This window comes from Lagopus leucura, unplaced genomic scaffold (assembly GCF_019238085.1).
Source record: "Lagopus leucura isolate 7727_CA_CO unplaced genomic scaffold, USGS_WTPT01 Super-Scaffold_100057, whole genome shotgun sequence".
NCBI lineage: Eukaryota > Metazoa > Chordata > Aves > Galliformes > Phasianidae > Lagopus > Lagopus leucura.
The window spans coordinates 132,637-160,108 of NW_024962303.1; the positions used below are offsets into that span (position 1 = coordinate 132,637).

Below are 27,472 nucleotides of genomic sequence, written 5' to 3' on the forward strand. Positions count from 1 at the left end.
GGTGGGTTGTGATGACACTGAGCACCGTGCCCCATCCCCGCATCCCACCCACACGTCCCAAATTCACTCCTGTATACAGGGACGGCCCCACATAGACATGCACACAGCAGGGGGAAAGCTTGCACACGCGTGTGCACCTGCAGGGCTGCGGCACTGCCCAGAGTGGGGTCCCAGCCCTGGGATGAGGTGGGGAGCAGGGAGAGGACGGACACCTCATCAGCGTTCCGTGCTCCGTGGCTCTGTGTTTTGGTGTTTACCAGCGTTTCCTTGGCACCAACCGTTCCCAGCCCCGCTGTGACTCATGGCAGATTGGTTTTGCACCGCCCTCACCGCAGTGAGGCCTGAAGCCACGGCAAAAGGCGGCAGGATGCGGTCAGCATGGCACAAACCCCACGGCACACCCCCAAAGGAGGGTGCTGCACCCATCCCGCTATGCTGCATCCATCTCAAACCCCATCCCTGCCGCCTGCAGGGCAACCACAGCCCCAGGATGTCCACATCCATCACAGCTCTGTCTCTCACGTTGTATTTCAGGATGGTCCAATCTTGCGCTCAGTGCTACAAGATGCCATGGCATCAACAGTGGAGGAGAGCAGCCCCCTGCATGACCTTCCAGCACATCCCTGCACACATGGGGACACTGAGACCTGCAGGCTCCGCTCACCTTCCCCTCCATAGGATGCAGAGTGCTGCTCTCATCTCCAAAATCCCACAGGAGCCCATCCAGGGGTCTGACCCAAAGGAGCAGCACCACAAAACCCCAAGGCTTGGCAGCACCTGGGGAACAGCAGCCCCATCCCACCCCCAGTCTCAGCCCATATCGCCCCATCCCCCCGACGGCCCCCTCCCCATCTGCAGACACACAGCACGGGCGCAGGTGCTTCTATAAAAAAGTAGACTTTATTGCAATTTCTACCTAAAAATGTACACAACCACGTCACCGCTCCAACCGTCCGACGTCTGCAGGGACGTCCCGTCGCTCGGGGGGGGAGGAGGAGGGGGGAACGCAGCACCCATTGCTGCCATCCCCCATTTCGGGGCCGTTTTGGGGCCTCTGGCCACCCAGTTCCCCCAGTTCCACCCTGGTGCCATTCCAGTCTCCTTTCAAATCCTGCCCAGAAGGGCACAGCCGGCCCGCAGCATCCCGCAGACACCGCATAGACACAGCTACAGAAACACCTCAACTCTAGTCAAACAAGGTTTGGTTGGTTTGGTTTTCTTTTTGGTTGTCGTTCTTCTCTTTCTTTCCTTGTAATCCCCACGCCGACGTGCGTGCAACCGAAACAGCTGCTCAAGTCCAGGTTTGGGTTGCTCCCCCCACCCCCCACAACGCTGGGGCTCGGCGCGCTCCTTCCAGCCGCATCCCCATGGTCAGCACTACGGGGTCTCGGCGAGCTCTGCCCCACACAGCGCAGGGAGGGCAGACAGATGGGGGTCAGCCACCGGCATCTCCCGGAGGGACGAGCATCCCAGCACCGGGTTCCGGCAGTCCTCTGAGCCAAGGCAGAAAAACTTGGCTTATTTTGGTATCGTTGCAGGAGATGAAGTAGAAAGAGTTCCGTGGCTCTGCCCACCCCAAGGACAGAGCCACTTTACACCGCAGAGCCCCCCGAGTGCTGGGCCGGGGGGGCAGGCTCCGGGCTCTGCTCCTGGGGCTGCAACACCTCGGATGGGAGCCGTGACTGGAACTTCTCCAGCTGCTCGGGGCTGGCCAGGGTCTTCAGGAGGCTGTTCTCACGCTCCAGCTGCGAGTTCTTCTCCAGCAGTTCCTTAATCTGCTCCTTCAGCACCTCCACCTCCTCCCGCACCGCGTACATCAGGTGGTTTTTCACCAGGTCCTGTGTCGGGGGGGGGGGAGGGGGAAGGATGGGGTCCATTGGTGGGATGTTTCATGGAGCTGCCCCATCTCCCTGCACCCTGCTGCCCCCCCCCCCCAAGGCACCCCCGTCCATCACCCTCACTGATCCATCACCTCCCTCCTCAGGGTGCAGAGGCAGCCTGCAATTCCTCATCACCCACAGGGCCTCGCTCAATCCCCAAGACCCCCGAAGGGTCCCACCCCCCCCCCATTCCCCCTTCATCCCCCCCTGTTTCTCTGCGCACTGCGGCGCAGACGGAGCCAATGAGCACTGCCAGCTGCAGGCAGACAAAGGAGCCGCTCTGCCCAGCAACAGGCTGGGGAGCAGGGGGACCCCTATGCTGGGCATGGCACCACCCGGGAGCAGGGCCTCCCCCCCCACAAACCCCTAAAGATGACAGAAGGCTGCAGCTCACCATTGCCTGCTCGATCTTGTTGTCAATGGCCACCACGCTGGCTCCGGAGGCACTAGAATAAAGCAGGGAAGGTGCAGGTTAGCAGCAAATCCCCGAGGTCCGTGCAGTGGGGCGCGTCCCCCAACCCCTCCATCAACGGCGCAGCAAGCAGAGAGCCCCCCCTGCATGGGGGGCAACGAATGAAGCTCATCTCTTAATGGGATGGCACACAGAAAGCGCCGTTCCCATAGGGAGCAACGCACTGCGCTCCCCACTTCACGGGGTCAATGCTCCACGCTGCCCCGTTTCAGAGGAGCAATAAATACCGGGATGGGAGCCCTGGGGCTGCCCCTACCTGTTGTCCAGCTTCACGGAGACCACGTCCCCCCCGAGCAAAGAGGAGAAGAAGGAGATGGAGAAGTTGTGCAGCTGATAGACAGCCACCTCCATGGGGGAGTGGTACACGCCGGTGCTCATGGCTGCGCGGATCGTTGCGGGCAGCTGCGGGTCCGGAGCGCACTGCGGGGCCCGGCTCACGCCCTGGCTTATATGGGCGGCGGGCGGGGACACGGGAGGGGGGTGGGGGCCGCCCCCAGCGCCGCAGCGCCGCTCTCGGTAATGCTGAGCGCTGCCCGCTAATTGCCCGCTAATTGCACGGGCTCCTCCGTGCGCCCAGCGCTCCTCCCCTGATCCGTGCTGCGCCCCCGAACGTGGGGTGCTGAAGGGTTTGGGGTGGGGTGAGAAGGGTGAGGCCCGAGTTTGGGGTGGCTGTGGGGTGTGGGGCTCAGTGTGGGGTAGGGAGAAAGGGTGTGCGGAGGGAAAGGGGTGTGCGAACCCAAGGAAAGTGCAGGAAGGGGGCACCGATTGGAAGAGCGTGCAAAAAGAGATGCGCAAAATAAGAAGGGGGGTGCCGAGGGGGAAAGGGCGCACGAAACGAAACAAACGAAAGGTGCGCAAAGTGAAAAAGCGGGGAGCAAAGCGAAACGGAGGGCGAAACGAAACCCAGAGAGCGCAAAAACAACGCGTCCTCGGGCGAGGAACCGAGATCGGCTCGGAACAAAACAACGAGAGGGGAAAAAAAAAAAAAGAAAAAAAAAGCACAACAGAAACGGGAGCGAACAACAACCCGAGAGCAAAACAACCCCCGGGCGCAAAACAACCCGCGGCCGCCCCGCCTCCTCCCCCCCCCCTTCCGCCCTTGCGTAACCCCGCGGTGCTGCTGGGGAGGGGGGGAGGGCAGCCCCCTCCCGTGGTCGGGCTCGGGGCTGCAGGGCTGCCGGACTCCCCCCCCCCCCCCCCCCGGCTCTCCATGGGGTCCTGAGGGGCGCAGAGGGTGGAAGCGTCGAGCAGCACCGTGTGCGTGTTGCATGTAGGGCACCCTAAAGCCGTGGGGGGAGGGGGGTTGTTGCTACCCTAAAGCTGTGGGTGGCGATGATCCCCCCCTTGCCTACCCTGCTGGGCTAGCATTGCCCCCCTGCCTTGCTCCCTGTCCCCACCCGGAGCTTATCGCTGCCCTCTGGACCCAGCAGGACTTTGTCCCGTTGCTGGGTGCTCTGTGAAATACCCCTCCAAAAAAAACCCTACTGATATTTGGGGTTGGTGCCATGGCCATGCCCTCTGAGCAAGGAGGGGCGCAGCCAAACCCCACCTGGGTCTTCTGGGGGTGGGATGGGCGAGCAGTTTGCCCACTCACCCGCACACACGGGGATCCCTTTCTCCCGGTCGAGAGGTGGCACGTTGCCCTGTGCCGGCCCCATCCTGACCACCACGGAACCCCTGGACCCCCAGAGCCCCACTCACCAGTCCCTCCTCCTGAAGAGGCTCGGGGAGTACGGCGGGGGTGCGGCCATGCCCCTCTGTGTCCCCTCTGTGTCCCCTCTGCACCCCGCAGCTCTCCAAGGGCACAGCCAGGGCACTGGCCGCATCCCGGGGCCGCAGGGAGGGGACGTGGGCACGGGGTAGGGACGCCGGGGGGTGACCTCAGCCACGCTCAATTGTCCCTTTCAGAGCCCGGAGTGTCAGCCGGGGCAGCGGGCGGGTGAAAGGCGCTCTGTGTGTGCAGGGTGACAGCCCTGAGATGCCACCAGGCGGGCAGGATGCGCTCAGCGGCACCGTGCCGGGGTCCCCAGCAGCAGGAGCCCATCCAGCCCGGTGTACAGAGCACCGAAGGAAATGTGCACACAGCTTTGTGCCTCCCACACTGCAGCGCATGGGGAATCTCAGGGCAGCTCCACGCAAAGCCCTGCACCTGCTTGCATTGCTGTGGGGCGCGCACACACGCCGGGCTGCAGCTTGCAACCCATGCACGCCCCGCACACACCCCCACGGCGTGCACACGTGTGCATTCCCACACACCTTGGCACTCTGCATGCACACACCTGCACACACACGCTTGTGTGTGCACGCCCTGCAAGCACACGTGTGCCCACGGATGCATCTTGCAGGCACGTTGCACGGCGAGTGCCACACGCAGCAGTCCCGGAGCCCTTGGGCTGCTCCGTGCCCCCTCTGGCCCTCCTGCTCTCTCCCAAGGCCTCGGCTCAATGGGAGGAAGGCCCTGCAGAGGGTCGGAGCCGTGGGAAACGCTCGCTGCCGGCCTTGGGGAGGCCGCCGAGTGCTGCAGGAGCCGTGCCAAGCAGACCTCCAGCTCCAGGCGCACAGCAAAGCTTGCACGCACGCACAGAGGAGCCCCCTGGCCCAACCCCCCAGCCCCACACCATGTCCCCGTCCCCAGGACTTTGGGGCTCACACAGCCCTCCGCCCATCACGTGGCACACAGCACAACCCCTGTGGGCGTGCACGCTCCGCCGGCAGCTCCTCCAAACCCCAAACCCGGGCGCCCCACAGCAACGGGGCCTCAGCGCTTTGCGCTGGGGGGAACCCCAACACCCCAGAGCCACACCCGGGGGTGCCCCCCTCGCCTTGGGGAGGCCGTGCTGGGTGCAGGGGGGGGCTGGCAGGCTCCCCGCTCCAGCTGTAGGGCGGCCTGCTTCCTCTGATAAAGGGACTTGGCCGTACTCCCAGTTCCCGGCTCGCTGGCGTGTGAGCGCGCAGCCCCGCTGACAGCCGCGATTTTCCTTTTTCTTTCCAACTTTGTCACCGGGACCCCGTCCCACACCCCGCCCCGCTGCGCCCTGCTAGCATCAGTTTGGGGATGCAGGGATGGAGAGCACGTGGATGGGAGGCGTGCGGGAGCGGCCGGCTCGCTAATTGGAGAGCAGTTCGTTAGGATACGGGTTGGGAAGCAGCGCGTGGGCACCCTATGCAGCGACACCCCACAACCCAGGAAACGCAGCATCCTTCCCAATCCAGGCTTGGCATCTCTAACAGGACCCAAAAGCGGACAGATGGACGGATGAAGCACGGACAGCACAACACCGAGGTCAGGGGCTGAGCCCCGAGGTCAGGCTGGGTCAGGTGATTTGGGGCTGGTTATTAATACCCCACCTGGCCTTTGGGAAGCACGCCGGGCATTTGGAATGGGACGCGGAGCTGCAGCCGCCCCGCCGCGGCGGCGGGGGGGGCCCCCCGGTGACATTTCAGAACAATAACAACACTGAGGGTATGGGGCTGTGTGGGGCGTGCAGCTGTCACCCTGCTGCTGTGCCCCATGGGTCCGGGCACCGCTGTGCCACCGCCTGGGGACGGCCTCAGAAGGTGCCTGAAACCCCGTGCTACACCTCCATCCAAACTCTAATTCTCAGCCCAATCCCAACCCTAAAGCCAACCCTAAAACTAACCCCAACCCTAATACCAACTCCTAACCCGAGCCTTAAACCAGCCCTAACTCCAACCCTAAGACCAATCCCCAAACTGACCCTAACCCCAGCCATAGACCTGACCTTAACCCCAATTCTCATCCTAACCCCAGCCCTGAACCACAGCCCTAACTCCAACCCTCATCCCGATCCCAACTGTAATTGTACACCTAATTCCAACCCTCACCATAAACCTAACCTTAATCCCAACCCTCACCTGAACCCTTACACCCATTCCTAACATCAAACCCCAGCCCCATCCCTCTCCCTTTCCCTCACCCTACTCCTCACCCTGCCCTGAACTGCTGCCCCATAGGACTGAGGTTGGGCTGCCAGCCCCACAGGAGCTGCCTGGTTGGTATTGAGAGTCGACGACCTCTGGGGTCTTCTCCACCCCATGTGCCTCCATGATTCCACGGGACCTCTTTCAGGATTCTGCATCACACCCCAAAACCGGTGCTGGGGGGCCCCTGCCTGCCCCCCCCCAGGTCTAAATACAACCTCAGTCAGAGGGTGACAAACTCCTGTCCCCATGCCAGCAGCACAGATAAATATAGCTTGCTGCTCATCGGCGGGGCACGGCCACGGGGCGAGCGCAACCCTCCTGCTCCCCTGCCCCACAACCAGTGGGGCCGTGATGCTCAGAGCCCGGTGACCCCTTTTTTGGGGGGCACCCACGCAGTTCAGCCCCGGCTCGCAGCCCCACGCCCACCCGCTGTCCCTGCTCAAAGGCCTCTTGTCACTGCAGCCCACGCGCTGCAGGAATGCGTTCTGCAGGGCCACCCCTCTGGGTTCTGCACGGCAGGGACTGGGATGAGCAGCACTGTGCCATAGATGCCACCTCCTGCCCTCTGAGAGGGGTTGGGATTAGCATTGGGGTCGAGGTTAGGGTTAGGAGGAAGGTTAGGGTAGGTTTGGGGTTAGTCTTACGGTTGGGGTTAGGGCTGGAGTTGGTCTCAGGGTGGGGTTTAGTGCTAAGGTGAGGGGTTAGCATTGTTAGGGGGTTGAGTTTAGGGTTAGGAGTTGGGATTGGTTTTAGCCTTGGGAGTTCCTATGGCAAGAGCACGGAGCATCCATCCTGCATCCCTGCAGAGAGCTGGGGGGGAAAGCCCCCAAACCAGGCTGGAGGTGCCCAGGGTGGACTTTGTGAGCCCCCCATTGTGAGCCTGTCCCCACTGAACACGGACCCATCATCCACACCGCCTCCTCCTGCAGGTGTCCGTGGGCCACCGTGGCCACCAAGTGCAGAGCCAGCAGTGCCATACCCCCACGGGCTGCAGTGCCATACCCCCATGGGCTGCGTTATCGGGGTGTTCCCTGGCACCACAGCCCTCACCCCATCCACTATCGCCTCCCGCCTCACCTGACGCATTTCCCCAGGAGGAGAAAGTTCAGGTTGGAGCAAAACAACAGCGGCTGCAGGTGTGGGCATTGTGGGGAGGGACGCAGGAGGAGGGGGCAGATTGGGGCGGCGTGGGGCACCGAACCCAAAGTGGACACATCGTAACCATGGGCACCGCTTTCGTGGGTGCACAGCTTCGGTCTCCAGCACGCATGGGGGGACACTGTCACCTCCCTCCCCCGTGTCCCCTCCCTCCCTCCCTGCCCGCATCACACGCAGGGAACCCTCGCCGTCTCTCCCCCATTTCCCCCCACGGGGCGTGCAGAGGGTGCTCTGGCGGGCAGCCCGGCTCCTCCTCTCCTACCTGAGCGTCTGCCCCGCGTTATGCAAGGGCTGCGGGAGCCGTGGGGAGAGGTCACGCAGGTGCCACGTGCGGGGCCATGTGCCCTCATGCAGCGCTATTTTGGGGACACCGACGGGAGCGCCCGATGGGGGCTGCGCGGGGGATGGGGAACGGCTCCAGAGAGGGGCTCCCCACGTCCCACCGACCCGTAGGGGGCTGCAGGTGGCACCACCCCAAGTGACAGCCGTCCGTGTCCCCGACCCTCCGGGCACGGCGGGGACGAGCGCGGGGTCCGGGGAGCGCGGCACGCAGCCGGCAGCGGAGCGCGGCCCCGCAGCAGCGGGCACCCACCTGTGGAAGAGCAGCAGGATGGAGAGCAGCGTCTGGTCGATGTTCCTGTTGCAGATGCCCTGGTTGAGGAGGTAGCAGGGGTCCCGCACGACGGGCTCCAGCGAGTCCTGGCGCATGATGGAGCTCAGCTTGGCGGCGTTCAGGTTCTCGCCCTCCAGCTGCTCCCGCAGCTGCCGGAAGCCGCTGGCGGTGGGGCTGCCCGGGTTGTTGTTCTCTCCCCCCCCGGCCCCCACCAGGTCCAGGCAGCAGTTGCAGCAATCCAACCCCACGGGCGAGCGGCACTGCTCGCCGGCCGACGAGGACATCCCGGGGCCGAGCGCCGCGCGCAGCCGCCCGGCCCCGCTCCTCCCGGCTCCGCTCCGGTTCCGCTCCCGCTTCGGCGAACGGCGGCCCCGAGCGCCCGGCCCCGCTCCCCGCCCCGCACCGCCGCCCCACCCCGGGGAGCCCGCCCCGCCGGCACCCGCTGCGGGCAGCCCGGCACCGCCCCATGGCAGCGCCCGGAGCTGCGGAGCTCCCTCCGAGGGGCCGGCTGGCACCGAGCCCGCAGTCCCGATGGCTCCCGCCGCTGGCTCAGCCCCGGGGGTACCGGCACCCCCCCCCCTCATCCGCCGGGCGCCCACCGCCCCTGCGGCACACGCTGCCGGTCCCAGCCCCGCCACGCCGCCCCGCTGCACTCATTGCTCCATTGGCACCCGATTCCAACGGGCACCCGCTGCCCTACTGGCGCCCAGTGCTCCGCTGGCACCCAATGCCCCACTGAGCACCCCCTGCCCCATTGGTGCTCACTGCTCTAATGGCACTCAGTGCCCCATAGGCACCCGCTGCCCCGCTGGCACCGAGGTCCCACTCTGTGCCTCCTGGGATGGCCGTGACATCAACCCCCCTGGGTGTCCCGTTGGTGCCCCACTGAACACCTGTTACCCCATAGGCACCCAAGGCTTCACTGGGACCCAAAGTCACACTCTGTGCCCCCTGGGGTGGCCGTGACATCGGCCCCGAAGCTCAGGGCAAAGCCCCAGAACATTTTGGGAAAGAGAAGCTCCCAGAAGGGCAGAGCACCCTGGGGCCGTAGGGTTGGGTAAGGGGAAACGGGCAGAGGGAGGAAAGGTGATTTTGGAGCACGGCAGGAGCATCTGCGAGGGCAGCGAGCTGTGAGGTGCAAGGAACCAATGGGAAATGTCCCAGTAAGTGGCTGTGGTTAGTGTGGGATGGGATGCTCAGTACTGGGAGAGGGAACGGGGAGTGGGCAGGAGGGGGAGGCAGTGAGAGGCAATCCTGCATGCAGGGGGTGGTGGGCAGAGATAAAGGCAGAGAACGTGGGTCAAAACCCAGCTGGCACCCAGCGCCCAGCACCTGGCACCGGGAGCAGGGTGGTACAGAATGGGTCCTGCTGGGGGAAGACAGAAACACTCCATCAGCTCTCCTGGTTCCCTTTTTGGAGAGGAGGAAGAGGTTTCACGTGAGGATGAAGCACTCTCCACCCCACAAGGATCCATGGCATCAGGCTGCCGAGGGCATCTGTCACACAGCTCTGCTCTGGGGCCTTGTGCTGCCCCACAAGTGGCCGTGGGTGCCTGGTGGGGGGGTGGGAGGGGGGTGATGGAGGCTGCTGCCATCCCGCGGGCACAGCGGGGTAGGGCACAGCACTGACACCCGCCAGACACCATGTGCCACCTGTCCCCGAGGGTGCCAACTGCTGTCCCCGTGTCGGGGCTGTGATGTGAGGCTAAGAATACCCGGTGCTGTCACAGCTGTGACATTTCCCGGTGCCGCCCCCTCTCCAACCCGCCGGGCACGGTGCATCTGCTGCCCGATGTCACTGCAGGGACAGGGGACAGTGGGCTGCGAGGACGCGTGTGGCACAGTCGGACACAGAGGTGGCAGCCCCTGTTGCCACGTCCCTGCTGTCATCAGGGAGCCCCGTGCTTGCAGCTCCTGCAGGACATCAGTGCGGGTACCACAGCTCTGACCCCAGTGTCCCCAAGAGCTGGAGCCACGTGCCAAGGGACACGGACTGTGCACAGGGACGGGGCTTCCCTGAGCCGCTCAGTGTGGGGCAGCGTGTGGGGCAGCAACGCCGGCGCTCAGCCCTTTGCACGGGCCCCCGGCTCCCCTTTTTGCTCCTCCCCCCATCGCAGAGCGCTGACCCCCAAGCTGTGTTTCCCCATGGCTGCCCCACAGCGGGTGGCTCTGGGGACGACCGCTCGCTGCCAGCCCCACAGCTGCCACTTGCATAACGGTGAGTCACGCCGCATGCTGCGCGTGCCTTCCGCGCTGTGCAACGCTCCAGCAAACAAATCCCTCCGAGTGCCCGGCGGGGCCCTGCTGCGGGATGGGGGATGGATTCCTTGGGGTGTGCCACGGGCTGCTCGTCAAGTCCGTGGTTGCAATTAGAAACGCATTGTGCCGTCGTGCTAATTGCTTTTCTTCGAGATGGAGAGGAGGTGGCGACTCGCCCTGCAGGGGTTGCTCCTCTTCCCGAGCTCAAAATGATTCAAAATGATCAGCTTTCTTTTTTTTTTTTTTTTTCTGGCCTTCGTTCCCAGCCTGTGATGTGTCCCTGTGCACAGTGCCACCCTCCCGCCTGCTGTAGGAATGTCAGCACGTCCCTTCCCTGGGTTGCAGGAACCCAACAGGGTGTGTGGGATGTGCCGGAGGAAGGCTGGTGTGGGGCATCAAAGGGGCAGGATGTGGGGCACGGCGTGGTACACTGTGGCTGTGGTTGGGATGTGGGGAAGATGGGGTGATGGAAGTGACAGAGGGGATGGAATGATGGAGGGGCATGGTGGGGACGCAGGGTGGGACATGGTGGAGAAATGATGTGGGTGGGGTGCAGGAGGGGACGTGGTGGAGGCAGTGGGGATGGAAAGGATGGAGGGGACATGGGGGGGATGGGAATGATGGAAGGGACATGGGGAGCATGGTGCAGGGGACATGATGGGGACATGGTGGTTGGAGGAGGTTGGTGGCCCTGCCTGTGGCATAAGGGGTTGGAACTCGATAATCCTTAGGGTCCCTTTCAACCCAAGCCATTCTATTTTATGATTCTATGGTGGGGATGGGATGATGGAGGAGATGTTATGGGGCAGCAGGAGGGGACATGGTGAGTCATAGTGGGGATGGGGTGATGCAGGGGACATGATGGGGATGGGGATGCATGGGGCAGGGTGCATGAGAAAAGCTGGGGACACAGTGGGGACACATTGGGGCTGCACCTCCCAGGCCCCCAGCACAGCACAGCAGGCGGTGGGGACACACGGTGGCACTTCCCCTCCTCATCCTCTGCTCTCCGTGGGGCTCCTCCGCGCCACACACAGCTCAGGCAGTCGCAGTGGGTACCCGGAGCATCACTGCGGTGGCATTTGGGAGAACACCCACACGGCCAGCAGGAGGTGCGCGTGCCCCCCTGGGTTCTGCCGGCTGCAGCTCCATCCCCGCAAAGCCCCTGCGGTGGGGGTGGCTCCTTTCCCTTCCTATCGGAAGCTGGATGTATCGAGAAGGCAGAAAGGCACCGCCGTGGTGGTGGCTCCTAATTCCGTCTCTAATTAGCGCCGGTGCCGCTCCACCCGGCTGTGTGCTGCTCTCACCGCGCCCCCCCCCGACGCGCTCAGTTCAGTGACCGCAGAGATCAGGGCTTTATTAAGACGTACGAAGTCGCATTACGCTCAATTGAGTGCGGAAACTCGTTTAATTGGGCCGAACGCTCGCCCGGTCGGTGCCAAAACCAACGTGCAGAGCGCCGGCTTTGCTGAGATTCGCCACGGCCCTTGTGGGCGGCCGGGATGGCCTCGTGCACGCGCACCCTGCGTGCGCGTGCACAGCCACGTGCACCTCTTGCACACCCACCCGCAGGAGCCACGCCCACGCTCCCTCGCGGGCTCCCGTGCACGCGCAGTGCGTGTGCGCGCACACACACAGATGCAGACACGGGCGCGCTCACAGCCCCCCCCAGCTGCATGCACGTGTGCGCGCCCACACCTACGCGCGCGCACTGCCACACCTGTGCCTGCAGCAGCCGCTGGGTGGCAGCAGGGCCCCGGCGCCGCGGCGCTTCGCTGGGACGGAAAGATTGGGGAGCATCCGGCAGCCCGGAGCGGAGCGGGCAGGGAGCGCGCAGAGCTGCTCGGCACGACGCTGGGATGCGGTGGGAATAGGAAAAGCGCCCCGGAGAAGTTTACGGATGAGACAGAAGCCGGGGACGGTTGTGGGTTTGACGTAATGGCGATGAACTTGCTGCTGCGTCGTGCGGACGGAACGGCGCCCTTCGGGTCTCGGCGCGCGGCTGCAGAGCCGTTGTTGGGTTTAAAGCCCCCGTGCTCAGCATGGCCGTGGGGCTGGGAGGTGGCGCTGCACGCTGTGTGCCCCACGTGGCCGCCCCGAAGTCGCCGAGAAAGGAGGAGGGTGGGAGGCCGTGGGATGGGAGGTGCTTGGATGCATTGCTGAGCCCCCCGCGGGGCTCTCCGGGGACACCCCCGGTGCCACACGGGGACAACGCAGAGCTGGGGACGCCGTGACAGCTCCCTGTGCCCCAACCCCTCCAGCTTGGTTCCAGCGCGGCTTTTAATTAAATCTTCATGAAACACCCATTTGAGATGCTTAATTTCAAGTGAGAGCTAATTAATTTTATGGGCCTTGGCCGCGTCTGCGTTATTCCTGAACTGGTGCCCAGGATGGGGCGGTCAGAACGCAGTGCTGACACTCAGGAGCTGCTGGATGCTTATGTCTGGGAATGCTGCAGGTCAGCGTGTGGGGCTCCCCTGGGCCCCCCAGCATCGCTCCCCACCTTGGGATGCTCCGTTTGGGGTCAGTGAAAGGCTGGGATCCCACACCTGTTGCACCCATGCCAAAGCACTGGGTCCATTCCACACTCCTGTCCCTATTCCTCAGGTGTTTGCCCCCAGGTGGACCTTGTTACCCCATTTTGAAGCAGAACGGTGGCCAAATCTTTGCTTTTCAATGATGGCATTTGGAGCTGGGGCAGCTTGGCTGTTCCTCTGTGTGGGCCACGCAACACCAATGTTCACCACCCAAAGGGACGCAGCCAAGCACGGGGTTGGAGCCATGGCTGCTCCTGGTGGGACAGGACCCCAATGGGGGGCACTGCTTTGGCTGGAGCAGCCCCAGGTTCCTTCTCCAGAGCCCAGCAGACCTACAGGCTCCTGCTGCACTGCTGCCCATAAAGGGCTTGGTATTAAACCCTGACTGAAAACATGAATCACCTCTCTAATTAAACAGAGCTGCTCTGTGCCAGGAAATCTCTCCCTGTCAGGATATTTGTTTTCAAAGGGGAATAAATCTCGGGCAAAGCTGAAGATTGGCTCCCAGACCCTTTATCACGGAGCGGCGGCGATTAATCCTGCGCACCCTGGCACTGGGGACGGAATAAAATTAATAATAAATATGTATTTATAAGCTGCAGCGAGGCTGGAAGTGCCCAAACGCCCCCAAGAGCAGCGTTATTGTGCTGTAACCAAGCTTGCTTTGGCTTGCACCCCACAGCTGTTGTAGGATCAGCCCTCCCTGAGTGTGCTGTACCCACAGGGGCACCCACACCCTGTGCATCCCATAGCAGCTCTCCTGGCTTTGCTTGGGGGGGGGGGGAATGTGAGGAATACTGCAGCATTCCGATTAACTGCAAGTGCGAGGGCTGCGTGCATGAATCTTTAATTACCTCCATCCCTCATGAATATGCACGGTATGCAAATGGCGGAGGGAAGGAGCCGGGAGTGGAGCGGGGGTGTGAAGGCAGAGCTGGAGCCGGCAGCCCCCGTATGGGGGACCCTATGGGAGCAGGGCTGAAGGAGCCAATGGGCCTCAGCTCGTCCCACTGATCCCAGCTCTGCTCAGGTCGGATGGCCTCTCTCTCTCTCTCTCGGTTGCCACTCCTTTCATTATTTTTGACAGCTCATCTCATTTGTACGCCGTTTCCCAGCGCTGAACCACACCGGGTTCGTTTGCCTCGCGCTCTGCTGTGAGAACAGTAATTGCACTGCAGTCCCTATTGAAGGACCTCCAAACAAGCCCAGAGCGACAGCTTTCCCAGGGGATTTTGGACAAGTTTCTCCAGGCATCATCATTTGTGTCTGAGGACGTTATCTGTGCATCTCTCTCCGCCTGTCGGCGCTGACAGGGCACCCTCAGATCCGGGCGCGGGAGCTGAAGCCTGATGCTGTCATTCCCCACCTGACATTCGCTGCTCCTCTCATCCCAGCTAACTGCTCCCCACCATCACCACGGCTGGGGGGCTTCCCTGCGGGCAGACAGACCTGCCTTGCTTTGCCCTGCTCACACGTTCTGTGGACAGAAGGAGATATTTGGTGCCTCGGTGCACGGCACGTCTCCGTATCTCATTTCAGCTTGAGGCAGAGAGGTGCTGTGAGATGCTGCTCTTGCTCCAGCACCTCCTGAAGCACAGCTCTCCTGCAAGACTGGAGCGAGCAGGTCTTGCTGACACGTGGGCTCCATCCTAGAACCACCCGTGGGGCACGAGGGCAGCCCAATCAGCAAGGCAAAGCACACCTGGAGCCTCTGTGTTCCCAGTTAGCTGCTACAGCTGGGGTCTGAGAGATGACCTCGTCTGTATGATCGGCAACACCTGCCCAGCAGTAACCAGGACAGCCCAATACAGAGCACAAATGAGTAGCATGAGGTGGGAGTTACTGCTGCCTACCCCTGGGAGCAGATGCTGTTGGTTCTGAGGCTGCAGCTCAGCAGGTGGGATGAAACTTGGGGGGGTCACCCTCGTCCCTGGGAGTGGTGGGGTCACCTGGTGGTGCTCAGAACTGTGGGGATGTGCTGATGGGCACGGTGGGGTGTGCTGGGCTGTGAATCTGAGAAAGTTTTTCCACCTGGAATGATTCTATGGCTGATGGAGCTTGCCCAAGAGCTGGAGAGCTGTGTGCCATGGGGTGCAGCATGGTGAAGCTGCAGGGCTCCCCCTTCCACCCGGCGCCATCCAAATGCACTACCTGCAGCCTCAGTATGTTTGCAGCGTGGATGGGAAATGAAAAGGGCACCCTTGGCCCCCAGCAGCACTGTGCCATTCCGCAAATGTCTTCCAGACCTTTTGTTCAGATCAGGGCTGAGTGCTGCAGCAGGGCAAGGTGGGCTGCGTATAGATAGTGAGCACTGCGCTATTTGCTGGGCAGCAGGGGGTGGAAGTGTCCCAGGGACAGATTTCAGCAGGCATTCCCTGCAGCATCCCCTCTGCTTCCTTACAGCTGGGATTGCCATGGCATTGTCCTGGGGTGGTCATGTTTTCATGTAGAGGAGAGGGGACAGCACCCAAAGCGCCCCTCAGCCGTCACGCGCTCCGCACAGCTGTGGGTTTGTTGGAGCTGTGAGCCAGCTGGGTGCTTCCCATGGCAAACTGGGCAAACTGGGAAAGAGTCCCCACCACGTCCCTTTTGCCCATGGGATTTTGCAAAGCAAAACAAGGGGGGGAGGTAACCAAGCTCTCCCATGGGTGCTGATGTGCCACATGTATGCATGGTGATGGGAGCTTTCCGGGCACTCAGGCTGAGGTTGGCACTACTTCCCCCTCCTGCTCCTTGCACTCACTGAGCTCTCAGGAGGGCTCAACACGTTTCCAACCTGCTAATGAAGACTTTTTCCCCTGCTGCAGTTTAAAACTCCATCCTTTTGCATTGCAGCTGCGGGCTGCCTGAGGTGCTCCCCGAATGCAGACTTCATTCTGCACCCCACACAAGCAGCAAACTGCAGAGCCCTCATCTCACAGCGCTGTGGGGATTCATTGCAAGGATTGACACGCTGTGATGCAGAGCAAGCCTACCTTTCATGCTTTATTTTGTAGAGAAAAACGCACTGGCAGCACCAGGAAGGTGTTTAATTGCGCCCCGTGACTGCAAGTTTTATAACCCCAAATCGGGATGCAGTGTATTTAATTCAATTAAGTGCTATAAACCTCCCGTTATCCCCATCAGATGTTAACGAACCCTGGAACGCACAGCCTGCTTGATTTGCAGCTCCTGCAGCACCGAGCTGCCGTCATTTATACGTTTCTCAGCTGTTTCCAAACAGAACAGATTTTTATTACTCTTTGGCCACCTGCCCAGAATCGGTTACAATTTGGGGAGGGGGGGAAATGAGAAGACAGAAATTCCTCTTTCTCTTCTTCTCCCCTTTGCCACAAAGGGATTCTGAACGGTGTGGAAAATGAACCAAGCGCCACAGCAAACCAAACGGGGGTGAGCTGCTGGGGGGGGGGGCTCCTATGAACCGACACCATCGGTCTCCCCCAGGGGCGGCGGTGCTGCGTCCGAAGGCACCGGGAGCCGCGTGTCCTCCCCCCCACCAGGGAGCAGCAGGGCTGGAGATGGGCAGGAGTGCTGCAGGAATACGGCAGGGGATGCGGCGAAGGACAAACCCTACAGAAAGCCGAGTGGCGTCCGGGACCTTGGAGAAATCTCCCGATGCTTTGTGCGGAGGAACGCGGCCCCGATGCGCGGAGCGGCTGCGCAGGGAGAGCCGGCTGGGCTTCGGGGCTGTGCTGCTCCTCCGAAGCACAACGCTTTGCTCGCATTGCCTGAAGACACCGCCGTCCTCATCGTCTAACGTGGTTATTTCCGGCTTTATTTTTTCCCTGGGTGATGTTTGGAGTCCAGCCTGCTCCATCTCCAGGCCGAGCGTTGTCACGCAACGCGTTGGCAGAGCAGAGCTGCCAGAGGAGGATCGGGGCTGGAGGGAGAAGATGCAAAAGTTGGAAGATGATTTCCTACACGAGCTCTTTGCTTTCTTTTTGTTTTCAGCCTCCCCGAGGCTTTTCAGCTCGCGAATCTGTGTGCTCTGCTGGCAGCCGTGCTGACCGGCGCTGTCTCATCGATGCTGCACATTGCACTGCATCCTGCTGACAGCAGTCGTCCCATTCCAGCCTACTTTGGGGACATCTCACCCATAGCAGCTGAGTGTGCTGGACGGGAATGTCGAGGACTGCTGGGAACAGATGGGTTTTGTCCTGAGGTCTGGGCTAGGAATAGTGCTGTGGAGTGAAATGCTTTGGCAGAGCTCAGTGAGGAGCACGGGATGCGCTGAGCAGAAGAAGGAGCAGCAGGGAGCACAGCTCTGCTGACACTCTGCCCTTCTCCCCACCTGCAGCTCCCAGGTCTTTCCACACTGTTACCGTGCAGCTTCCCAACCCCTGTGCCCCACTGTGCCATTTCTGTGTGCCCCGAGCAGAGCCCTCCTGTGGGCACCCTTCATCAAACAGAAGAGGTTTCAAAGTGCCACCCCTCTGTCCAAGGATGAAAGAGCCTCGCTGCCTGCGCTCTCCCCAGCAATTAACTGCCAAATCCACTCATGCTTTAGTGAGTTCTCCTCATTAAAGGGCACACGGCTCAGTGCTGGGGGCTGGCTAGCAATGAGAGCATCCTGACACCACCCACACCACTGTCTGAAGGCACTTGGAAGGGACTTGTTGCCATTTGTCCTGCCTGTCGCTCCCTAAGGAGGCAGAGAATGGAGCAATGCCCAAGAATGTACCGTAGGAAACTGGCCTGTGGAGCAGGAGGCAGCCATGGCACCGTCCCCTCCATCTGTGGAAGGAGAAAGGAGAAATCAGCAGCATATCCTGCTGGCTGCAGAGCTTCCCATCGGGGTTTTCTCCAAGCTGCCGAACGCATGAAGGTGTCACCAAGTGGGCAATGTGTGTGGCAGATGGTGGGAGCCCTGGGTCACAAGCTGTCATGGCTTCCCAAAGTGGGAAAAGAAAATACTTTTGCTTTTGCAAGCAGTTTCACACCTCGTGAAGGAAATCAGCAGGCGGGACGGGAGAGCAGGGCACGTCCACCTGGGAGCTGTTGGTTGTAATCCCAGCTCCGCTGATCAGCCCCGAAAATCTGCTAGCTCTGGAGGTAGCATTAAATCAGGGTGGTTTTGTTGTTTGCTTTTCCTTTTTTTTTAAGAGAATAGAAAGGAACACACGATGTGCAAACCCAAACCCAAAGCCGTGTTGGTAGCACAGCTTCTGTTGATACCAAGATCCTTCGCACTCCTCCATTCAGGGATGCTCGGGGGCAGCGTGTGAGGCTCCCACCATCTTTTCCCTTTTTGCTCTGCAGAGATTTCACCCCCAAGATGCAGCTAAAGGGCATCAGCAGCATTCCCAACAGCAACTGAAGCTGATGGGCATCCATTGCCACACAGCCAGCACAAGCCACCCGCGCCGCCTGCCCCACACGTCTCCCCATGGGCCCTTCTGGAGGCCGACTGCTATTTATGGCAGCCTCACAGACATGAGAACATTTGGGCTCTCTCCTCCACGCGAGCGAAACCCAAAGTTTTCTTTCAATCTCTGTGTGCAGAACTGAATGCTGGCTCACTGCTCTATTTTTAGCTTCCCTGTAACGAGCGGCGAGAGGAGCAGCATGTTGATGAAGAGGGTTATTGCACGGCACTTCCCAGCATCTCCATGCTTGGGGGGGCTGCAGCTGCTGCTTTCCACCTCACCGCCACCCCATCAGCTCAGGGCTGCCTAAGGGGAGGCACTGGGATCTGCTGGTGCCCAGCAGTGGGGCCTTTTGGGGTAGGGAGAGCCCAACGTGGCAGGGCGTTGGTGGGTACGTTTGGTTTCTCTTTGGCCTTACAGTCATAGAGTCCAACCCCCAACCCGTCCTCGCTGTGCCCACTGACCGCCGTCCCTCAGTGCCACGATGTGTTTGCTGCTTTGACTTGGAGGATTGAGCCTGTGATATGAAATTCCTAATGGGAGAGCAAAGGGGAGCTCCGGGATGGGAAGGAAGCGCTCCATGCCATGGTGTTGGCAATTGTCCTGGAGGGAGAAGACGAGGCCTGGATGCAAGGAAGGGCAGCGTTCTTTGTGATGTGCTGCAAGAGGAGGAACGAGCCTGACCCAGGTATGTGAAATAAGGTGGTCCTTGGCAAAGCACTGCAGCAGGGGGGATTTTGCATTCCTCAGCAACCCGATTCACAAACAGATGCACAAGGACACAACGGCTTCAGCACAACCAAATCCAAGCTCAGGAGCCACCAAAGCCACCTTCCCTGTTCCACCTCCATCCAAGTCCTGACGCAATGGGTCCCAGTTGAACGCCTCATCTCCCCGCTGCCGTGGGCTTGTGCCACACCACACTGCCAAGGTTGTGCTGAGTCCCACTGCCACTGGGGATGATGGCAGTGTGGCACACTGTGGGTTTCTCCTCCAGCGCTCAGCTTTAGCCAAAGCCTAGACAAGTCTGCTGGGTGCTTTCCCTGTGCCCCAGGGCTGCCAGCGTGGCCCTGGCAGCAGGGAGGTCTCTCATCCCCGCATGTAGGACATGTTGGGACAGAGCCTGTCTGGCAGCTGTGGGGCTCCAGGTTCCTGGGCACGGCCTCATGTCCCCACCCTATAGTGGGAAACGTGGGCAGCCAGCAGTGAGCGCACAGCGTGCAAAGCATGAGCCAGGGTATAGAGGGGAAGCCAGGCCAAGAGCAGTGTGGGATGGGAGAGGAATTTGTGTTCCCACCCACAGCTCACAGCCTGCTGCAGCAGGGATGGCCTGGGTTTCTTGCACGGCTGATCCCAGGGCAGTGGGGCTTCATGGAGCTCCATGTCCTGTGCAGGGGGCAGAGGTCTGCCTGGTTTTCTCCTGGAAGATCATCACAAGGAGGCAAGAGCACCTTGCCTGGGGACAGGGGCAGGCAGAGGGCACGTTTCTATAGAGTCATAAAATCACTGAATCAGTAAGGTTGGAAAGAGCACTGAGGTCATCTAGTCCAACCACCAACCCGCCCCACCAAGCCCATGGTCACCAGCATCTCCAGCAGCAAACCAGATGGCCACCAGTCCAATGGGGACCCGCTTGAGAGGTGGGACACGCAGTGCATGCAACCAGGGCAGGGCAGGATGAGGAGGAAATGAGCAGCCCCAAAGTTTGTGCGCCCTTAGGGACCATCACCCAGCTGTCCCCAAGGCGTCCCTCAACTCGGTGTGAAGATGTGAGGCTACGCTTGATCCTCCTCAGGATCAGGGCTCAGGAAGGAGCATCCTGTGGGGGTCCTGCATCCCTCGGAGCTGTAACAGCTGGAAACCATTGGGATGGTTATCATGGGGACTTCTGGAGGAGCACTGCTTCGGTGAAGCCATGCAGAGGTGCAGCTGAGGGCTTGCTGAGTGCACACCTGCCCACACAAGGCTGAGCTGGGCTGAGCTCCCCGAGGGCACTGCTGCCTTAATCTGGAGTGAAAAGGTCGAGGCTTGCTGGGCTCCATTTTTCACCCTGTCCTCTCCCGACCCACAGCAGTGCTCTGTAGAGAGAGAGAGGAAAACCTTTTGTAGAGCAAGAAGCCCCAGGAGCTCCCCATCCCCAATTGCCCCATAGAGCTCAGCCTGAGCTGCATCCGCCTGTCCAAATAATTCCACTTTCCCCTTTAAAACTTTTCATCATTTCTCCCCTCCTCGATGAGTTGATGTCAACCTTCCCCTTGCAGGCAGGTTTGGACTTTTCATAGAACCATAGAAAACAATTGTAGAATCCTTATTAGAGTTGGAAGGCATCTTTTCTTTCTAACCAGGCAAATCAATTAGCGCTCACGGGCGGTCACTAATAACCAGCACGCTCACGTTGCCCTCTGGCTGACCAGCTTGAGGTTGATGCTGGGCACTGGGCAGCATGTTTGAGAGCTGGAAGAGTGAAGCACAGCCATGTGGTTGCTAAGTGGGGGCAGTGCCAAGCGGGTGCTGGCAGCTGGAGGCACACAGCGTGCGCATCCGTGGTGCACAGGGGTGGGATGTGAATGCAGCCATGCAGATGCAAAGCAGAAAGCAAGATGCTCCAGCACTGCAAAGCGTGAGCAGAAGAGCACTTCTCTGCTCCAGTATGGCACCCATTGGAAATGGAGTTTGCAGGGAGTGCTCCAGCAGGCGCCTGCATGCCGGGTGCCAGCCCTGCTGCAGCACCCACAGGCTGCGCTAATTGGCACGGAAAGCACTGCTGATTGCTGATGGCTCCGGCTCACATTTCACCCTGGAGGAGCCCAAAGGTTTTTCTGGGTGGGGTGTTGGAGTGCTGTTGGTGTTGGCCTCGTTTGGTTCTCTTTTAGGTTGGGAATGAAGTTCTCACAGACAGCGGTGGGATGGAGCTGGGCGGCTGAGCTGCTGTGTGTGCATGGAGGTGTTTGGGGCTTGGGTGCCCTTTGGGATGCAGCAGGGGCTGGCCGTGCAACCAGCACCCTTGTGTCTCCCAGCAGCACACAGCCAGCAGCAGCACTGTAGGGAAGGATGCCCCGACTCCAGATATTGCCATGCAAAGGGAATTACGAGCTCTCAGCATCACTTCTTCCTCACTGTGTTTCCTCCCCATAAAGGGAGGATCCTTCCTCCTGCAGCCACTCCTGCAGCACCGATCCGTGTTCCTGCAGGCATGGGGCTCCTCGGGGCGCTCCGGGATGCTGAGGATTTTGATGCCTTGAGATGTTAAAGCTCCTCTTTGGGCACTGATGGAAGCAGAGTGATGTGGTCCCACAGGCAGCGAAACTCCCGTGGGCTGTGGGATGAGGTCAGTTTCTGGGCCTGGGATGGGCTGGAGCAGCACTGAGCTCACCCCACACCGCGCTGTCCGGCTCCATGGAAGCTCCCCCAAAGCACTTTGGTTGGGGTTCATGGGATGCCTGCCTCGCCCACCGGGTGCAGGGAAAGAAGATAAGGCTTCAAACCAGCTTTGATGCTGCAGATAGAGGGTGTGAGAAAGTCCTGCAAGCTCAATGCCACGCTGATGGGCAGCCACTGAGGCAGCACTGCCCACCCCAACAAGAGGAGGAGCCCCAAAAGTCCCCTATATGCATCGTCCCATGCAGGCTGGGCTCTCTGCCTCCACCAGTGCCACCATATGGGGTGGCTGTATGGGGACACAAGTGCCACCAGGCTCCTGGCAGCACTGGGCAGGGAGTGGGGAGGGCAATCTTCAGCACCACATTAGGATTCGCTTTCCCTGGAGAGCTGCAGCCCTGCCATGCAGTCGGTGGCACCCAGACAACCTGGGGTCACAGTAGAGCTGCAGAGGGAGCCGTTCTCTGTGCCATCAGCGTGCCTGCACCGTGCTGTGCTCCTGCAGAACACGGGGCAAACCCACGTGTTGGGATCAGGGCAGCCCTGGAAAACACGCTTGAAAATCCTAATTGCGATCTCGGTATCCCTGTGCTCCTCTGACCCACTCAGCACCACATGATCCACGCTGCAAATCACCTGCATCACAAATAATTACAGCCCGGCGCTAATAAGCAAGCAAGAAACCCGTAATTATCCACAGAAGTTATTTGATGATTATTGTTTGATTTTAATTAAGAAAGAGAGAAAGAGAGAAAGAGAGACCCCAAACCCACAGGACCTCCATGGGTCTCATCATGGTGACTCGGGGGGGATGAGAGGGGATGGGGCCGGACCCCAGCAGTGGGGCAGGGCTGCAGCACAGCCCATGGTGTAGGGGATGTGGGGGGCTGTTTCTTCTCAGCAGCTCAGAACAGCTCAGATGTCCACTGCAGCCTTTCCACTGCCCTCTGCCCAGCGCTGGGATGCTGAAGGATGGTGATGTGGAGACCCACAGCATCCCTTGGGTGGAAGAGTTAATTGCCCTTGTAATGAGCAGCATGTGCTCTGTGTTAGGGAGGGAGAGGGGAAGGGAAGGGAAAGGAAAAAGGGGGAAGGAAAAAGAGGAAAGGAAAGGAAAGGAAAGGAAAGGAAAGGAAAGGAAAGGAAAGGAAAGGAAAGGAAAGGAAAGGAAAGGAAAGGAAAGGAAAGGAAAGGAAAGGAAAGGAAAAAGGGGAAAGAAAAGGAAAAAGGGGAAAGGAAAGAAAGGAAAAGTGTTTTGAGGTCTGTAGGTGATGGGGGAGAAGTGCAAGTCTTCAGCACTCTGGGAGTGATGTGACTGATTTTATTCTAAGTCAGACTCGGGTCTTACTGAATGCGTGTGTGATTTGTTCCATTATTAACAGCTGGGTGTGCTTTACTTGCTGGTACCTGAGGTTGAAACCAGTGGGAGATGTGAGTAAATGCAAAAGGGCTGTTTGGAGTGAGCTGGGAAGGGTGGGAATGTTTCTGTAAGGTCAGGGTAGGTCTTGTGGGGCTGTTGTGGCTGCTGCAAGCCAGTTTCTCTTTTGCAAGGTGCAGAGATTGCCCTGCAGCATCCTGAAAGGCAGCGTGGTGTGCTGCAGGAACACAGGGCTGGGGAGTGTGGGTGCAGTGAGGGAGGTCTTGAGGGCATTGCAGCCCTCCACCAGACGTAGCACCGTGTGCTGCTCCCTCAGGGGGGGCTGTAGGGTCCCAGCTGCTGCAGGCTCTCCAAAAGCTGCATCCCGTACCAACAGAAGTGAGCATTTCCCTCCCGTGGAAGACAGCAGGATGGGTTTACACACAGGCACGAAGCTGCCAATGCAGCCCGTTGCCTCTCCTGTTAGAGCTGTGCACAGGGATGGATGCACACCTGCTTCGGATGCTGATGGTGAAAGGGAAGCGCATGGCTGAGCCACCAAACCCCAAAGAGGTGTTGGGCAACGGGTGCTGAGCCAGCACAGCCTGTTCTGGCTGTTCCACAGTTTGCTCAGCATGGGAAATTGGGATCAGGCTGTGAAATTCCAGAGCTCAACATGAGGTGGTGCAAAGCATCCGCTTCCCATCCCCGAGCAGCAGCAAAGGAGGAGAGAGCGAAAACCAGGGAGGGTGAGGGAGGTGCTGGGGAGACCTGGAGAGCACGAAGCCACCGAAACACAGAAAGAAAAGGTGATGATATCCATGCAGGGGAATTCATCTGTCCCTGCTCATAGAGCTGTTTTGGAAGAGGGATTCGTATGTTAAAAGGGTTTTTGTATTTTTTCCACCATAAGAACAGATGTCAGAGGGCGAGTCATGCTTTAGAGCTCCGTCAGTTCCTCGCTGAGCTCCCCAGGCGTGCGGTGTGACCCAAGCATCTTCATTTCCCCTTGGTGGGATGTGGATGTTAATGCACACCCGGACCCCCAGCTCCCAACAACGCGCTGGGTGTGAAAAGCAAGGAACCCCCTGACCCAAATACACCGACATGGGAAGGGTGCTCCAAAACACCCAGACGTGGGGCAGCCGCAGGTGATGTCCTCACCCCTAAGGAACGTGACTCACTGTGTTGACACGGAGCTGCCCTGCTTGCTCCACGCAGTGCCACTCGGTGCCTGCTGGCCCAGGGTCACCTCTGCCACCCGCAGCTCGGTGCAGGGCCCGGGTTGGGGTCGCTGCCGTTCCCACAGGAAACTGGGCTCGAGGGGAGCGAGCAGGGGGCTGCGACGGGGCCGCTTGTTTATTGCACGGATATATGTAATAAGGGCTGATGTGGCTCGGCCGCAACCAGGAAAGCCATCCTTGGTAAGCGGTGCTGGAGGGGGATTTGAGATGAGGATGAGGCGCGCGGTGGTTCTGCAGCTGCGATCCCCCCCCCAACCTCCGTTTCCCAGCCCTACGGGAGCGGTCGGGCCCGGCCCGGCTCGGCCTCACCTGGAGCGGGCGGGGCGGTGGGGGGCGGTGGGACGGGCAGCACTTCGGTCCCGCCTCTCCCCCCCCCAACCCCCCCCGCCCCGCAGCTCCGCCGCCGCCCGCCCGCGCCGCCGCCGTCTCCCCCGCACCGCCGCCGCCTCCAAGATGCCCGGGCAGCGGTGGGGAGGCTGCCGCAGCCCGCTGGTAAGAGGAAAGGGGGCACCGAGATCGCGTAGGGGGGCACTGCGGGCAAAAAGAATGGGGGGGTTCGGCCCCGCCCTGGGTTTTTTAGGGGTTCTTGTAGGATTTATGGCGCTCCGCCATCCGGTTGTAGGGCGGGTGGCTCCGTGCTTCCGTGCCGGCCCTTTTCCACCGGAATCGTCCCGCTGCCTTTTCTAATTTAATTTTATTTTTTTTGGGGGGGGGGGGGGGGTGCCGGTTTTTCCCCGCGGCCGTTTCGCGGGGTTCGGCCGTGAGATCCGCGCTCCCGCTGCCCCCCGACCCGCTGAAGTTGAAATGGAAGCGGACGGCGAAAGGAGAAATCCCGGCTTCTCCCTCCCCCCGTCCCCCCCCCCCCCCCGAAAAAAACAAAAAACAAAAAAAAACCCAAAACGCAGCAGAGCGCGGAGAAACGCGCACCGGGCATCGCGGGCGCTGCGCTGAGCTCCGGGCGGTGCTGCCGGTCCCGAAGGGCAGCGCCGAGTTCTACAAAACGCTCCCCAACGCCCCACGGTGCCCGAACCCGCTGCCTTCCTTCCCCCCCCCCCCCCCCCCCCCCCTACGGCCCGGTGGGTCCCGCAGCGCTGCGGGGTTTGCGAGATGCGGGAGGCGCTGCCGGGAGGCTGCAGGTGCTCCGTGCGGCGTTCCGGGCTCGGGTTTTTTCCCCCCTCTGTTTTAAAGAGCGCTCCTCGCTAGGATGCAAAACGCTGAGAGGGGGTTCGGCCGGCACGGAGGGATTTGCGTTCCTCGAGGCCACCCCTGGGAAGTACGCAGCGATGAGGAGGAGGAGGAGGAAGGTTGAAGGAAGCTGCTTTGGCCGGGGCAGGTGCTGGTGTGGCTCCGGAGCTCCCAGCTACCGCTCCGGATCCGTGCGTTGCTGTCCGTGTGCCGGCAGGCGGCATGGGATCGTCCCCGGAGCGCGTGAGATGGGTCGGTGACTTTGTGTTGGTTTTGTGTGGGGGTCATCTCTCCTTTTTGGGGGTTGGGGGGCCGCGTTCCCAAGCGTGCTGTGGGTTTCTGCTCAGCAGAGGGGTGGTTGGAAGTGTGGGGTTTTAGGCTTTGGGGGTTTCTTTTTTTTGAGCCTCTCGGGTTGGTGCCTGACCCCGGAGCCGTGTCACACCTCGGGTGACAGCTGTGCCGCGTCACTGGAGAGGCCACAACCCCCAGACCGGCGCTTTGCTGCGCTCCATGCCCAGCTCTTGCCGAATTTCTCCTCCCCTCCAGCTAATGCAGGCTACGGCCTGCCCCCACCTTGCCTTTTCCCAAGAAGAGGGAATGGCGTGGAGGCCAGCGAGAGCCTCCCTCAGCTGTCATCTCCACCCGTGTGGTGGCTTTGTGCCCCGGAGGGGGGGCCCTCCATCCCACACCTCCTTTCTGCTCCCCACCTCTCACAGTCCTCACAGTCAGTCTTGGCTGCTGGCATGTGCTGGGAAAGGGCTGCAGCATGGGGCAGTGGGGTTTGGGGCTGCGGAGGGGTTTCTGGCAGCCCTGTTGGGCTCTGACAGCTCCCCTCCCGCACAATAAGTGCCCTTTGTGCCGCTGGACACGCTGCCCTTTCTTAGGAAATGGCCCATTGTGCTGCCTGGAGGCTCCATCCGTCTGCGGGTTCCTCCCCAAGCAGGCAAACCCAAAGGGGCACCTCATTCCTGCTCCCTCCTTGTGCCCACATCCCTTTCCCCGCGATGCTCGTGGCGTCCAGAGCCGCTGTCCCCAGCTGCCCCAGCACCACACCGTCACCCGGTGCACAGCACAGAGCTGGGGCTGCACCAAACGGAGCTGAGCCTGGTGCCTTACAGCAGTGCAGGAGATGCTTTCTGCAGGCCCCACAGCGCAGCACATCGTGGGGTGTCTGCCAGGAGCAGCCTGGCTCGCCGGCTTCCCGTGACGTCGCTCGGGATTGGGAAATGAAAGGGGCACTGTGCCTCTGCGGAATACCATTACCATTATTTATTGCTGGAATTTGTGTCTCACAGGGGAATTAATTGCTGGCTCTGTTCGTTTGGGTCTCGTTTCGCCAGCCACGCTCTGGGGGGAATGGCCTAGAAATTAAATGTCGTTTGAATATGCAAACTCGGTTCTGAGTTGGTCGATCAAAGTGGGGGAAAAAATGAACTTCAGGCAGAGCTCTTCCTGGAGCTGAGCTGGAGCGTCAGAAGCATCAGCTGGCCCAGGGTCTGCGTGGGAGCAGAGGGAATGTGCACATGCACATCTGTGTGTGCTCAGCATCCTGCAGCCCCATGGAGGGAGCTTGGAGGTGGGTCAGGCACCGGCGTGGGCTGCCCTGGGTGGGGACCCATAGGAGCTGATGCCCAGGTGCTGCCATCCGATGGGGTTTTGGGGTGGGAGACATCGTGGTGATGGTGTCCCTCCTTGGGGTGACACCCGGACACTTGAAATGACAGAGCCTATGGCAAAGCAAGCATTGGGTGCTATGCTTTTTTAGGGTGGATGCATGGGCCCAGGCCTTTACCTCTGCTTAGCACGTTCCCCCGACTGCTCCCAGCTGTGCATTGCATCACGGTACAGCTGCAGCATGCTGGGACCTGGCCATGGCTCTGGGTGCCTGCTTGCCTGGTTTTCATTCCCCTTCCCAGGAACGCGCTCTGCTTTGTGCTTGGAGCTTTTCCCTGGCTGCAGGGAAGGGCTGGGGGAAGCAAGGAGAGGTCTGTATGCCAAGCAGCCGTGGCTGCTGCTCTTTTCCTCCGTGGTGATGCCCCCGGGGTCGCTGATAGCACCGGAGCTTCTGCTTCCCCCTG

At 60.7% G+C, this 27,472-nt stretch overlaps 2 protein-coding genes and 1 long non-coding RNA gene across 4 annotated transcripts in view; 2 read left to right on the forward strand and 1 right to left on the reverse strand.

The window, feature by feature from the left end:
* Positions 1–881: 881 nt before the first annotated feature.
* TSC22D3 (TSC22 domain family member 3) lies at positions 882–8,378 on the reverse strand. Of its 2 annotated transcripts, none has more exons than XM_042886466.1 (3): positions 8,048–8,378; positions 2,275–2,326; positions 882–1,838 (listed from the first exon to the last, which is right to left on the reverse strand). In XM_042886466.1, exons 1-3 carry the CDS (start codon positions 8,350–8,352, stop codon positions 1,593–1,595), a joined length of 603 nt encoding a protein of 200 aa, XP_042742400.1. In that variant the 5' UTR covers positions 8,353–8,378; the 3' UTR covers positions 882–1,592. The 2 variants fall into 2 exon arrangements, with proteins under 2 accessions (XP_042742400.1, XP_042742401.1); XM_042886467.1 differs by lacking the exon at positions 8,048–8,378 and adding an exon at positions 2,609–2,788.
* A 1,317-nt stretch (positions 8,379–9,695) lies between these two features.
* Positions 9,696–11,819, forward strand: LOC122188295. Its single transcript, XR_006181545.1, has 3 exons — positions 9,696–10,286; positions 10,594–10,684; positions 11,365–11,819. It is a non-coding gene; the product is annotated as an uncharacterized LOC122188295 (long non-coding RNA).
* Positions 11,820–24,614: 12,795 nt separating this feature from the next.
* MID2 (midline 2) overlaps positions 24,615–27,472 on the forward strand; it is a 50,867-nt gene continuing 48,009 nt past the window's right edge. Inside the window, exon 1 of the mRNA XM_042886366.1 lies at positions 24,615–24,701. The gene's annotated coding sequence lies outside the window, so the exon portion shown is untranslated. The remainder of the gene's footprint in view (positions 24,702–27,472) is intronic.